Source organism: Rhinolophus sinicus, linkage group LG04 (assembly GCF_036562045.2).
Source record: "Rhinolophus sinicus isolate RSC01 linkage group LG04, ASM3656204v1, whole genome shotgun sequence".
Lineage (NCBI taxonomy): Eukaryota > Metazoa > Chordata > Mammalia > Chiroptera > Rhinolophidae > Rhinolophus > Rhinolophus sinicus.
Window position 1 is genome coordinate 14838245 of NC_133754.1, and position 13030 is coordinate 14851274.

The 13030-nt window shown below is 41.0% G+C and overlaps 1 protein-coding gene across 6 annotated transcripts in view; it reads left to right on the forward strand.

Moving 5' to 3' along the window:
* The first annotated feature begins 2537 nt into the window (after nt 1-2537).
* Nucleotides 2538-13030, forward strand: part of TDRD3 (tudor domain containing 3) — a 133981-nt gene continuing 123488 nt past the window's right edge. For 2 of the 6 annotated variants that reach the window (XM_074329351.1, XM_074329352.1), the window contains exon 1: nt 2538-2661. In XM_074329351.1, coding sequence (XP_074185452.1) covers nt 2621-2661 — 41 coding nt within the window. In that variant the 5' untranslated portion in view covers nt 2538-2620. Of the gene's footprint in view, nt 2662-2752; nt 3292-13030 lie in introns of those variants that run through there. The other 4 variants (XM_019750791.2, XM_019750794.2, XM_019750792.2 and 1 more) reach the window with 3 other exon arrangements.

Consider the following 13030-nt stretch of genomic DNA (forward strand, 5'->3'; position numbering starts at 1 on the left):
TTGGGGAGAGGCTGTCCTGTGGCTTGTAGGATGTTTAGCAGAATCCCTGGCCTCTACCCATTAGATGCAGTAACAACCATATCCAACCCCCCAACCTCAGGTTATGACAAATAAAAATGGCTCCAGACATTGTCACAGTGCCTAGGGTGGGGCAGGAGAATGGGAGTGGGATGGGGATCCACCCTTTGGTTGGGAACCACTGTCTAGAAGCTTGATTAAATAATCAAGTTAAACAATTTGGGCAAGAGCAGTTCTTAGATGATGTATATTTCTAATTACATGACATCAGTAAGCACGTAGTATCAGATTATCCCATTATTAGCAATTCTAGCTTTGGTTACTTGTTTAAGGCCATGATTCTTCTTTAAGGTAAAGGTATGTTTTCTTTTTTGCAATACGTAAGTTATGGCATGATACTTTGAGACTATATGAAAATCCTGTACTCCTACAATCTTTCACCCAGTGGCCTTAAGCACCCTCTGATGAACTTTGCCTGAATCACTTGTAATTGATTGGAAAATGGTGATTTTCTAATTCTATTATTTGCTCTACACTTAATCTCTAGTAGCCCTCTGAGAGAAAAGTTTTCATCCTGCTTCCTTCATTTTTAGTGGCACTCTGAACTCATGTATTCCCTTTACCTATTTTTTATATTCTATTAACTGTGATAATTATATAATGCTCATATTCTCTCAAATTTCTCCAGTGGAAATCCTCAACCCACTCATTTAAAGTATATCTTTAAATAAGGGAATATAGTGTTTTTGTGGAGGATTTTTATCAGTTACTGTAAGCACCATACAATGGTAATTTCTTACTGTAATACACTGCATATGAGAACAAATGTGTAAAGGCTTCACATTTAACCAGTGAAGAATTCTGATGAATGGGACAACTTATCATTTTCATAGTTAACAAGTCAAATTAATTGCAAAATTGTAAATAATTAGTAAGAGGAGATTCTATCCAACAACCAATAAAAATGATTAGCAAATTTGATTTTGAGTCATCCGTTTACTGCAAATTGGTAACTCTTTTCCAGACTCCTGGATATGACTGGTGCCTATAAACTGCAATGTTCTTGTAACGCGTATGTAGCCTAAACAGTGTACACTACTGCAAATTGCAGCATAGAATGGAGTTACTTCTGATTCTAACACTGCTTGGCAACATGTTATAATAAATAGGATTGGAACTCAGCAAAGCATCACGACTTCAGAACTATGACTTTTGGGGAGCTCACACGGAATACCCCCGTTAAAATGAGCAAAATTGGTATTCAGGAAGTTTAGCTCCACCCCTAGGCAATCATACCCTTCCTTCTGTAACAGTCAATTTCCTCCCCCAGTTCCCGGAGCGCCTCTGCCAGATTCCGTAGTCTGCTTTAAATCCGTGCTTTTGCTGATAGTTTCAAATGAAGCAACCGCAGTGATGAAATTTAGGTTTTTAACAGCCTCACCCTGGGACTTAACAGTTGACGCCAGGACCACTTCAAAGATCCTTTTCCCCCGGGTCCGTAGAAGTAAAAAACCGTGGAGGGTGGAGCGAACTTTTAGGGAGCGTCTCCCCGGCCCGCGTCCCCCGATTGGCTAGTGCGAGTCTCGGCCGCCCAATCACGCTAGCGCGTCATCCGCGCCGCCGCCGCCGCGCATGCCCAGCCGGGGACCGCCCCTGCGCTTCAGCCCTGAGAACCTAGGAAGGGCACAGGCGAGGGGGCTGTGGGAGCCAGGGCTGGGTGTGCCCATGCCAACGTCACAGAGCTGCGCTGGGACAGGGACAGGCCCAGTGGGAGAGCGACAAGAAAAATAAGCACTGACACAACGGCCCGATTTCCCCACGTCTCTTAGGGGCGGGTGTGCTTGGGTTGACCACTTAACTTTCATTATGGTGTCCGACCTGGACAATTATGATTTGCCCGTGGGGACTCGAAAAAATTAGAAGGCATTCTTTCTTTGCGTCCAGGTAAACAGAAAAGTGCGGTGAATGGAGCGAGTCTTTAAAAGAAAGTAAACTTTTTTCCTCGGCAGAGGGGGCTTTCCTTTTGAGTTTTACTGAATAAAACATGGCCTCAGAAGCCTCGTGCTGGCAGCGCTCCCTCGCCACCGACCTGTCCGTGTCCACTCGAGCATTAGCCTGCCCTCTGAGCTGCCCGTCCGTGGGCGCTGGAGACGCGGACGGACTTTCTGCTCCACAAAGAACCTCCCCAACTAATAGTTTCCAAGGTGTGCAACGCAGAAAAGTGACCCACAAGGAAACAAGCACCAGCTCTCGGTGGATCGCCAAGTCCCGGGTCCTCGCTCACCAACTGGCCCCCCACCTCCAGGCCCCAGCCCGTCCCTGGCTGATTACCGCCTCCGGCGCGCCGCAGCCACCCAGCCCCACGCCAGGCCTGCCCCTGCGGCCGCTCGGAAAACGCGGCGAGCGGAACCCGCGCGCGGAAGCGCCGGCCGCACTGAGCATGCCCAGTTGCAGAGACGACCAGAGGAGTTTTTTTTTTTTTCTTTTCTTTTCTTTCTTTCTTTTCTTTTTTTTTTTCTTTTTTTTTTTTTTTGGTCTCAAGTAGGAGGCCACCCCCCCACCCCATCCTAGCCCCCCACCACCCCCGGCCTAAGCAGCTACCATGGCCGAGATCCCCGGCGCTGTGTTGTCCCAGGCGGGTTGGTAAGTGGTGAGTCCCGCTGGCCGCGGCCGCGGGCGCGGACCGGGGCCCCAAGGAGGGTTGGGGTTGGGGGCGGTGGGGTGCGTGTCGGGGTAGGCGGAGGCCGCCGCCCGCCCCCGGCCTCTCCTGGAGCCCTCCGGGCCGGCTCCGCCCCCGGCGCCACGCGAAGCCCTGCGAGTCCCCCAGCTCCCCTCGGGGCTGCGGCGCGGCCTGGGCCCCGGGTGGCGAGCGGCGGGCCGGGCAGAGGCCGCGGGGCGCGGGCAGGGCAGGCAGGGCGGCCGGCGGCCCACGCCCGAGCCGGTCAGCGCGGGAGGACCTGCAGCGCCGTCCGCGCCGCTGCGAGTTGGGGGTGATGGTGGTGGGGTGTGTTGCTGCTGCGGGACGAGGGGAGGCGAAGGCTGGAGGACCGAGCGCTGCGGAGAAGGAGGAGCGCGGCCGGAGCCCGCGGGCCCGCAGGAAGTTCAGGGCCGACGAGAGCACAGCTCGGGCTGCTGCTCGGTGTCTCTCCTCCTTTCAAAGCGCAGTCCCGACGGGTGTGCAGCTGAGCGCTGTGGCCCCCACAGGCAACTTCTGAAGCTAAGAATGACCTCATTGTCAACTCGTGTGGGTGCTCCACGGAACTTTTCTCGAAGGCATGGCGGTGTTCTGGTGTTTAAAGACGTGTCGTGTCAAGATTTTTAGGATCTGAAAGCAATAAAAAATGTTGTGAAATTAAGCAGTTTCTGGAACTGCGGCCATTACAGTTGCAAACATCTAGTGTAATTCAGTAATGCTTTTGCAGGCCTTCATAGGCAAAGTCTGCGGTGGGGGTTGGGAAGGAAGATGAAAGAGATTTGTCCCTCCTCCAGAAGTTCACTACTATCTTGGTGAAAAGAGGAGAGGGAGGGAGGCATTAAAAGAACAAACACAAACACAGGGGAAAATTCAAGTACTGGTAAACTGTACCAGGGAGCAGGCAGATATGCTATGGAATTGGAGGGGAAGGAATTATTTTCCTAGGAGAAGGCTTTCTAGACACTGAGCCGCTGGAGATGGGGCACAGAAGTCGGGAAGTGCTTGTTGGTTTGTCGAACTGGCCCGAGGACCATATGCTTAGTGGAAGTGGGAGGGTGTCCAGGAGGATTAAGACCAGGAAGGTGTGAGGCTACAAGCACCTACCTAAAAGATGAGGATTTGATATTGTGAATGAAGTTTTTGATTAGAGTGGTGTAATAACACCCGTGGTTTGAAGAAGCTGCTCCTGGCTTCGTGGGCACTCCATTTTACAGGTGGAGACAGGCACAGAGCTGTTAAGTAACTTGACAAAACTGACAGCGCTAGAAAGTGGTGGAGGTGAATGCTGATGGCAGGAGGGCCGGTTCCAAATCTAGTGCTTTTAATTGTTATGTGTTATATTGTTTCTACAGTTTTTGTGTAGAACACCATTAACGTAATAAGGTGAGTTTGAAACTCACCTTATTCAGTTTTATGTTTGTTCTTTTACCTGCAATCTCTAGCTTCAGTTTCTTTACCTCACTAGGTTGTCTTGAATGATCTTGGATAACTCTTTGGTTTGAATCGTTGCCCATTCTTCGTTAGATTGAGTCTTAGTTCTTCAAACTAGTTTTATGATTTCATTTACAAACTTAGTCTTTTACTGCTTTCCAACCTGCTTTCTACTGCTACTCCTGTAGAAATGCTAGTCTCATGATTTTGCTTCCAAACACATACTAAATGATTCTTTGGACTCTAACCTTCTTAAGGGTGGGGAACTGTATCTTATTTTTCTGTGTGTATGTAGTGCCAGAAAACACACTACATTTGTAGGTTCTCCATAAAATCTGATGCAATTGACCTTGGAATGTCCCTGCCAATCAGAATTCCCTAGCCAGGTCTCTAACCAAACTTAGGTAGAGTTCCTCCCTTCTTTGTTATTTTGTTATAAATCTCCAGCACTGTTATATTGTAACATGTGTTACTTTGTGTTACAAATTATCTATTTACTTGATTCTCCCTTTCACTACACTGTTGCTTTTGTATGCCTTTGATTCATAGTGGCAGGAGTTCTCTGTGAGTTTCTAGGAGTTGGGGAGTGTCATATCATTCCTGATGGGCCTTGAACAGACTAGCCTTGTGCCAAAGACAAGAGTCTCCCCTAGGCTTTCAGGTGGCCTGTATTGTAGATCTGATATTTAAGTGGAGACTTACTGTGTTAAAATGCAGAATCTCAAAGGTTTATGCAGAGAAGAGCACTGGAAGAATTTCTGACCTTAGAGCAACTTTGACCAACTCAGTCCAGTTCTGACATCCTGAGTTTCCTCTAACTCTCTGAATTCTGTTATTGTCACTGACAAAACCGTTTTTCTTAGTAGTCAGTCTATTCATTTAATGACTTGTAGAACCTAAAAAGAAACATGCTAAAACACCTAAGCTATTATTAAATCTGTTCTGTCAGCTTCACCTAAAATAGAGAGTTAGGAAATATTTAGTGTGAAAACCTTATGTTTCTGAAAAAAATGTGATCTTCAGGGATACAGATGATCTATGTAGACCAATCTATTATTCCTCTTACATTTGAGTAAAATTTTTGTTTTTAGTCTTTAATCTTCGTTAGAACCCCCACAAAGTTCAATATTTTTTTTTAAAAAAATACAACTCCAACAGTAACCACCTTGTCAGGCTATGTGTGTGTGTATATATTTCCCACCCCCCCTTAGTGGCCAGTGGCACAGAAAGTATTAGATTTTGCTGATTTGAACTTAAAAGTTTCTGGGACTTCTACAGTATAGTGGTTATGTTTAAATAATGCACTAAATGATACATTGATTCTTTGTAGAGCTTAATCATATGCATGGAATAACTTCAATGAGAGGAGATTTGACTGTAGATTTATGTAGATAACAGATTTACTTCACTCTCTGCCTTTTTTGTTTTTTCTGTTTTGAGATTTCCCTGAAGGGAGAATTGTATATTTCTACTAACCTTTTGAATCTTTTGAATTTTGTTTTTTAGAAATATCAACCTTTGAAACTTTTGAAAAATAGAAACTGTTAAAGGACAAAAACCCAACCGAGTAAATTTAAAGATCTAGTTGGTTTTATTGAACAATTCATGAATCAGGCAGCGTCCTATCTAGTAAATTGAAAGGCGCTCCAAGAAAGGAGAGGCTGAAACTACAATTAGTTTAGGTATTAAGTCTTGGTGGGCTTGCCACAGTGACTCCATTTGGGGTCTGTTGTTTCTTTTGAACAAAAGATATTAAGGGAACATAATGTGTTTTTCAAAAGATGTTTTCCATAGACATAATGATTGTATAGCTTGACTCCCTCAGTGTGCAGATGAGGACACTGAAGTACAGACAGTATCCACAGTTTGCTCAGTTACCATGTTAATGGCAGAACCAAGACTAGAGCCCAAATGTCTGGAATAAAGATTCGGTACTCATTTCCTCCAAACTCTGGTGAGCACTTCTAATTTAAACTGTTGATAAAAAATAACACATTTTTAAATTGAAAATTGGATTAAAGCATTTGTGATATGTAAATCTACTTTTGTATTTGGGAAAGGTAAGTTGCTTATTCTGTGGAGTGATGGTATTGAAATCAGGGACACCTTTACCTTTTAGTGGCTCACCTGATTGCTAATTAAGCTTATCTGAAAATCTGATTAATTCTATATATTTTTCTGAAGTCTGAAAAAATCTGTAAAAGTAAGTCACTATATTGTATATCTTTGCCTTATGTAACAGTTTTGAGTTGAAGACACCGTAGCGTAGACTTAGAAATATTATGTTTCCATATTATTCTGAAAGATCATGTTTTTATAGAAACCCCAGGTTTTCCACATCCAAGGTTTAACCACATTGTGTTCAGGGTTTTTTTTTTTGTGTGTGTGTGTGTGTGTGGAGAAAGCAGGGTTGGAGGGGAAAGAGGACGAACACAAAGGTCTCCTTTTTGTCCCCTTTGAATTTCGCCTGTTTGAGGTGGTCTCTCTTTAGTGACCAGGCTAGCATTCTACTGATACCCTCTGGCCCAAGTGTAGACCATACTTCATTTCCTGTGTTTCACCTTTGAACAACAAGAAAGGTTACAGCTTATAAGTCTTTAGCAAATTATAGTACTAGAGGAGAACAACCAGAGGATAAGTCGAGAAAATAAAGGCACAATGTCAATATGGGTTATAAAGTGATCATTGTTCTTTTGGGGCCTGCCCTGTTGTTCTTGCCTTGAGAAAGCTATTCCAAAGAGGTGGAACAACTTCAAGACTTGCTGGAATTTCTAATCCCTGGCTTTTGATCTGTGCACAGATGGAGAGCTACTTTTCACATCCCATCACCTAGCAGCTTCCTCCCAAACTCATTAATGATCAAGACCAAAGCAGTCAAATTCCTGCTCTGCATTGCATCCCTGTGCCTTTCTTGTTTGTTTGGTTTCAGTTTTCTGAGCGACACACCTATTCCCAGGAGATTGCTAATAAACCATCCCAATCTTCACATAAGAAACAACTTTTGCAGCATCATTAATAGAACTACTGTACTTTCAAGAATACCCTATTGGTAATAGTCATACTGTAAGAGTTTATGCAAACAATATCAAGTTGCTTCCTCTTATTATCCCAGTATAGCTCTCAGGCATAGTCATATTCTTAAAGAATATTGATAGTTCTTTATAAGGTTATATATTAAGTACAGGAGTTTCTAATTTTCTAGAATTGTTAAATATTTTATCATTACCACTTTGATATAAATGTACCCTTGGGACACTCTTTTGGAAAGGATCAGAACCATTAAAACACTTTTTAGATGAAACAGAGTAATAACTCATGCTGAAGAACAGTAGCAGAAACCAATTGCTTTGTACTTGGTTTAAGGGGAGCTTATTGGAGACATCCTGTGATTTTGAAATATTTCCTGTTTAAGGAGCATTTGTAACTATCTCTTTGGTTTATATTGTTTGTGAAATTATAATGTTCAAAGATAATAAGCCTTCTTGACCCTCTGTCTCAAAATATGTTATGTATTGCCTGGCTGCTTCTATTGATACTGTAAACTGCTAAAAAATGACTGGCTATTCTGTTAAACTGTGCAAGTTTTCAGATTTTAAGGTGCCGTTTGCAGTGATTTTTTTTGGTGAATAACCTATAAATCTAGTTTCAACTGCCTGTAGACTTGACTGCCTCAAGCATAAAGGAGGTATAAAAAGAAACTTGCTACCTCAGCAAGTTGAAAATAATTTTCTCTTCTCACGGCAGCATTTGCTAAATCAAGTAAAAATTGCATAGTAACACTTCAAGAATCATAAAAATGTAACTATATTACCTTTCCTGGCCTATGTTTTCTCCTTTTGACAATAGAATATTGGCATTTTGACTTATGTTACAGTTAAGTCCCATTTATCTAGAAATTCTGACATTTTGAAAGGTGTAGAATTTGGTAGTAGCTGAAGAACACTTTACTTCCAGATAATTTTTAGAAGAAACACACTGCATTCCCAGCAATACACACATTTCCATGTAAAAATTGGGACACATTTGTGAAGTCGTAGAATGACAAAGAAAAGCAGAGAAGAAGGGTCGAGAAATGTGTGGTGATAATGGAAAGTATGAAGGGTGTCAAATGAAAGATGCTGACAGCAGAAAAGGAGCACATTGGTAAAGCAGAGAACAAGGGAAGAGAAGGGAAGAACTCATCATACTACAGGGCTGGCCTGAGTTTGCACGCACCTTAGTACTGTCACCCTGTAACGCCCGCAACACCCACCCGGTGGGTGTGAGTCTCTGTGCACATGTCAGCTCTCCTCACACATTAGTTTTATAGCCATTAAAGTAGAGACAAGTTGCCACCCTCATCCCTCATCTGGTTGGATAACTCCATGGCTACCCAGCAAGACTGCTTGTTGTGCCAAGTACTATCTTTAGTGTAGTGCTACTGAAGCTATGATAGTTTTTATCACAATAGTCAGTCAGAATGCAGAGAAATATGTAACCCTATACAATAATGTCTGTGCTGAAATACATGTAGTAAGTATATAGGCCTCTTCTACACAGGGCGTTGTGTTTGTTGTTGGGATGATGTACAAGACAGGCAGTATCTGGACATGTTATACGTTGGTGTTTTACTTGCAGGGTGTTGTTGAAAGCAGTTAACTCAGACTTAGGAAGGCTGGAAGGCTTTCCAGAAGTAATGATGTATAAGCAGAGTACGTGTATACGCCATCTCATAATATGGTGTCTGGTCTTCATCTAGGGAAAAGACAAGGTGGATTCATTGATGCACTCATTCAGCAAATAATTACTAAACATGTGGTGTGGCAGGCACTTTCTTTAGTACAATCAGATGTAGTCTTATGGGAAGAAAGCCACTAATTACATACCTAAACATATTGCATCTGTAAAATATAGTAGGGAGGAGAAGGGACACGGTTCTGTAAGAGCTTATAAAAAGGAGGATTTGGTGTCTTCACGGTGGTCATAACATGCTTCCCTGAGATCTGGAGGATGAGTGGGAATTACATAACCTAAGTAAGGAAAGGAGCATATGCAGAGGTCACGACAGTAGGAGCATGGTGGGTGCAAAGATCTGAAGGCCAGGCTGGCAGGAGGGCAAGACAGAAAGGAGGTGTAGTGAGATGGGGCTGGGAGGTGCTCGGGGGCTAAGTCGTGTAGCTTTGGCCTTGAAGACTATGGCAACTTTGTTTTCATTATGGAGGCGATACACATATGTTGAAAAGTTTTATTGGGATGAGAGAGTTGACGTAGGGATGACATCATACCTAAGTTTTAAGGTGACCTTGCATTGAAGAAAGTGGATCAGAGCTGGGCAGGACTAGATGCATGGCTTGGTGGTGATGGTTCCGATGGAGAGCAGTCGGTTGAGTTAAGATATTTAGGAGGTAAAATGGACTGAACTTTTTGATGGATTGGATGTGGGACTGAGGGAGAAGGAAGAGTGCGGGGGTTGCATACCTGAGTGGGTTAGATAGGGACTCAGGAGGGGGCCACATTTTTGAGGAGTGGGTCATGAACCCAAGTTGGACACAATTTGAGTATGAGTTGCCCTTGAATCATCTGAAGCAAGATTCCAGTTAGGCGTTAGGAAGCGCTAGTCTTGCACTCGGAAGAGAAGAGTGGGTTAGAGATACAAAGTCGGAGTCATTTGGTGAAATGTGATCGAAGCAGTGCATGGATGTGCTGTCCAGTTTGGTGGACATTAGCCACGTGTGGCTGCTGAACCCTTGAAATGTGTCTAGTCCAGATTCAGATGTGCCGTAAATGCAAACTACACACTGAGCTTGGGAGACTTACTGTGTTTCCCCCAAAATAAGACTTACCCTGAAAATAAGCCCCTATTAGGACCGTCAGCCAGACAGACACGTTTAGTATGTTATGATGACGTTCCAGAAGAAGATGACATGAATATACTTGAATAAATGTAGATTGTTGTACATGAAAAAAATAAGACATCCCCTGAAAATACGCCCTAATGTGTCTTTTGGAGCAAAAATTAACATAAGACCCGGTCTTATTTTCGGGGAAACACAGTAGTCCAAAAAGGGAATGTAAGTATCTTGTTAAATTTTATATTGTTTATATAATGGAATAATGTTTTAAATATATTGTATTAAAATATATGATTAAATTAATTTCACCTGTTTCTCTTTACTTTTTAAAATGTGGCTACTAGGAAATTTTAAATTACATATGTGGTTTGCATTATGTTTCTGTTAGACAGCACTGATCTATGATCTAAAGACCAAGCTTTGAGTAAGAGGAGGCTGCTATGCAAGCACTGATAAATTTCAGCATTTTAAATAGAGAATTAGCCTTTAAGGAGCTTCCAAAGAAGAGAAAAAACATTGGAATGCATTATGAAAAACGTCGATTTTTCTAGAAGAGAAAATGGATATATTTTTAAGAGTTCTGTGGCAATATTATTTGATTATGTCAGTATCAATTTGTTGACTTGCTGATATTAGAGATTCAGAGCAGTTTTTAAAACAATCTTTATAAATTTAGATATCTGTAGGTCCATTCTTTTAATTTTCCTCAAATACCCCCAAGGCCCTCTAAATGTAAAATGCAGTAGCAGCTTTTTGGAGAACACCCTTATGTGGCTATTAAGTGAAGTTAAGAAAAATATTTTTTATTTTACTGAATTCCTAAGCAGTACCTTGAAAAGTTTGAAAATTAATAAAGGCAGATGTTGTAAAATACCTCATATGAACCATTAAATATAAGTATTGATGTAAAAACTTGCTAAATAAAGCTGACATTTTATAATGGATTTTGGAATTGATTCAGTCTAAGTTTCTTTTTAAGAGAGAAATAGGGATGTACCTAAGTTTAAGTGTCCAAAAAGTTGATAGGTAATCATGATAAAGTTAATGAAATAATTATTCCTTTTGGCATAAATATATTCAAATTTTGCATCCAGAGAAATGTATGAATATGTGGTTTTCTAATTAGTTAAAACCGTTTGATTGATGCCTTATTATTCTGTAAGCTCTGACAACGCAAAGATGAAGCCTTTTCAAGTTTTTGTAGTATTCCTAGCATTTAGCTGGGTGTGAGGCAGACAGACACTTAAATGATTGTGGGATAAATGTTAGTGTCATCTTAATCAGTGTCAGTGTCTCTCATTATATTGTTTTGTATTTTCAAGGAACATGAAACTTATTCAATTTTTTTGTAGAGGAGAAACATTTCTGAAATGAAAGTTGTGAAATTGATAAGCAGTTTTATGAAAAATGTAGTATCTACAGAAATGTAGGAAATAGCCTGTTATTTCCCACAGAAAAGTAGGGATGGAGGTGCTTTGGAGTCTAGTAAGCTGGCGTTGGATTCCAGTCCACTGGAGTTTTACCTAAGGACCCTGCCAAGCACAGGTTGCTTTTGTTTGTTTGTTTGTTTGTTTCCATTATGAACGCCAAAAAAAAGACCATGTGTATGTTACTAGTTAGGACACAAAGCATGTGAAATAGGCTCCTTCTCAGTGTCCTTCTCCGTTCACCAGGCTCAGAATGGCAGATATTAGGCTCCCTTTCTGCCTGAGCTGAGAGCCTAAGATGCTATGCAGGGGCTTCTACTCCTAGGGCTGTGCCGTGAACTTCTGTCCAGGCTGCCTGCTGAGTTACACTGATGTTTCTCCAGGATTATGGTCATTTGTCTTCTTTCTTCAGTTGGATTCTTGAAGAGCGATGGGTAAGGTTAGCACCCAGGACCCAACGTAATCTTCTTTGGTTGCTAAATTTTGAAGTTTTACTGGATCAGGATGTACTTATTTCTTATTTTATTCATGCTGATAAATTTTTTAACTGCTTTTTCTGGTTGTGGTTATTTGCTTTGTTTTTACTGTTTTTTCCTTGTTCATTTAGTTACACATTCATCAGAAATCTTTATAAGCATATATTAATTAGGTGTTTCTTTGATAATTCAAAACTGATAAATAATGAAAGTATTTTGTATACATATATTAAAAACAAATTTTTCACTCAGTGACATTGTTCAAATTATGGTAAAGGTGCATGAATTGGTACGAATGAATGAGGCACTACTTTTTTTTTAAAGTCTTTTATGCTTTTTGATATAATGTACTCGTTAATATTATTCTACTTTTTAAAAAAATATATTATTTTCAGTGATACTCTTATATCTCTAAAGAACTTTTCAGCTTCCAAAGCCCTCTTTCCCTAATTATATGTTATTCCATTGTAAGTAGTAGTATGTATGAATTTATTATATTTACTTATAAAAGAGGATTGCAAATCTTGGTTTAAACATATTGGTGATACCAAGTACAGCATATCAAAGAATGGTCATGTTTGTTATAACTGTTTTACGTATTTTGTAACTTTTTTTTTTTATGAACTAATATGAACTCATATTAGTTTATGACTGGTGATATGAGACTTATTTGTGCCATTATCGGATTGGCTAACAAGGTTTTTATCATTCCTGCCTTAACGTGTTTTCCTGGAAAATAAAATTGAATTGGACTGTTGGTGGTCCTATAAAATGTTTTACCTTATCACAATAATTTGAATGTGTAAATTGAATTGTTTATAGTTTTTGGTAATGCTTTAATGCTTTCAGCAAAAGTATATTTTAAAAATGTATAATTATAGATTTCTATATATTTCAGACATGTACTTTCAAAGTGAAAAAATAGGCTCATATTTGAGTGAGTACTTTTGTTATATTCAGCATGCTTGTGGCTCTTCTGATCTGCCTGGTATTGCCCTGTGGCACCACTTTTCCCCCTAAGTATCCAGTGTGTATGAGCTACTAGGTCAGCGGGAAGTCTGTGAGACTGCTGCCAAAGAACAGACTTGCAGGCTTGAATCAATTTGTGTTTGAAACTGATATTAATAAATTATGTGATTTTGAATAGTTGAA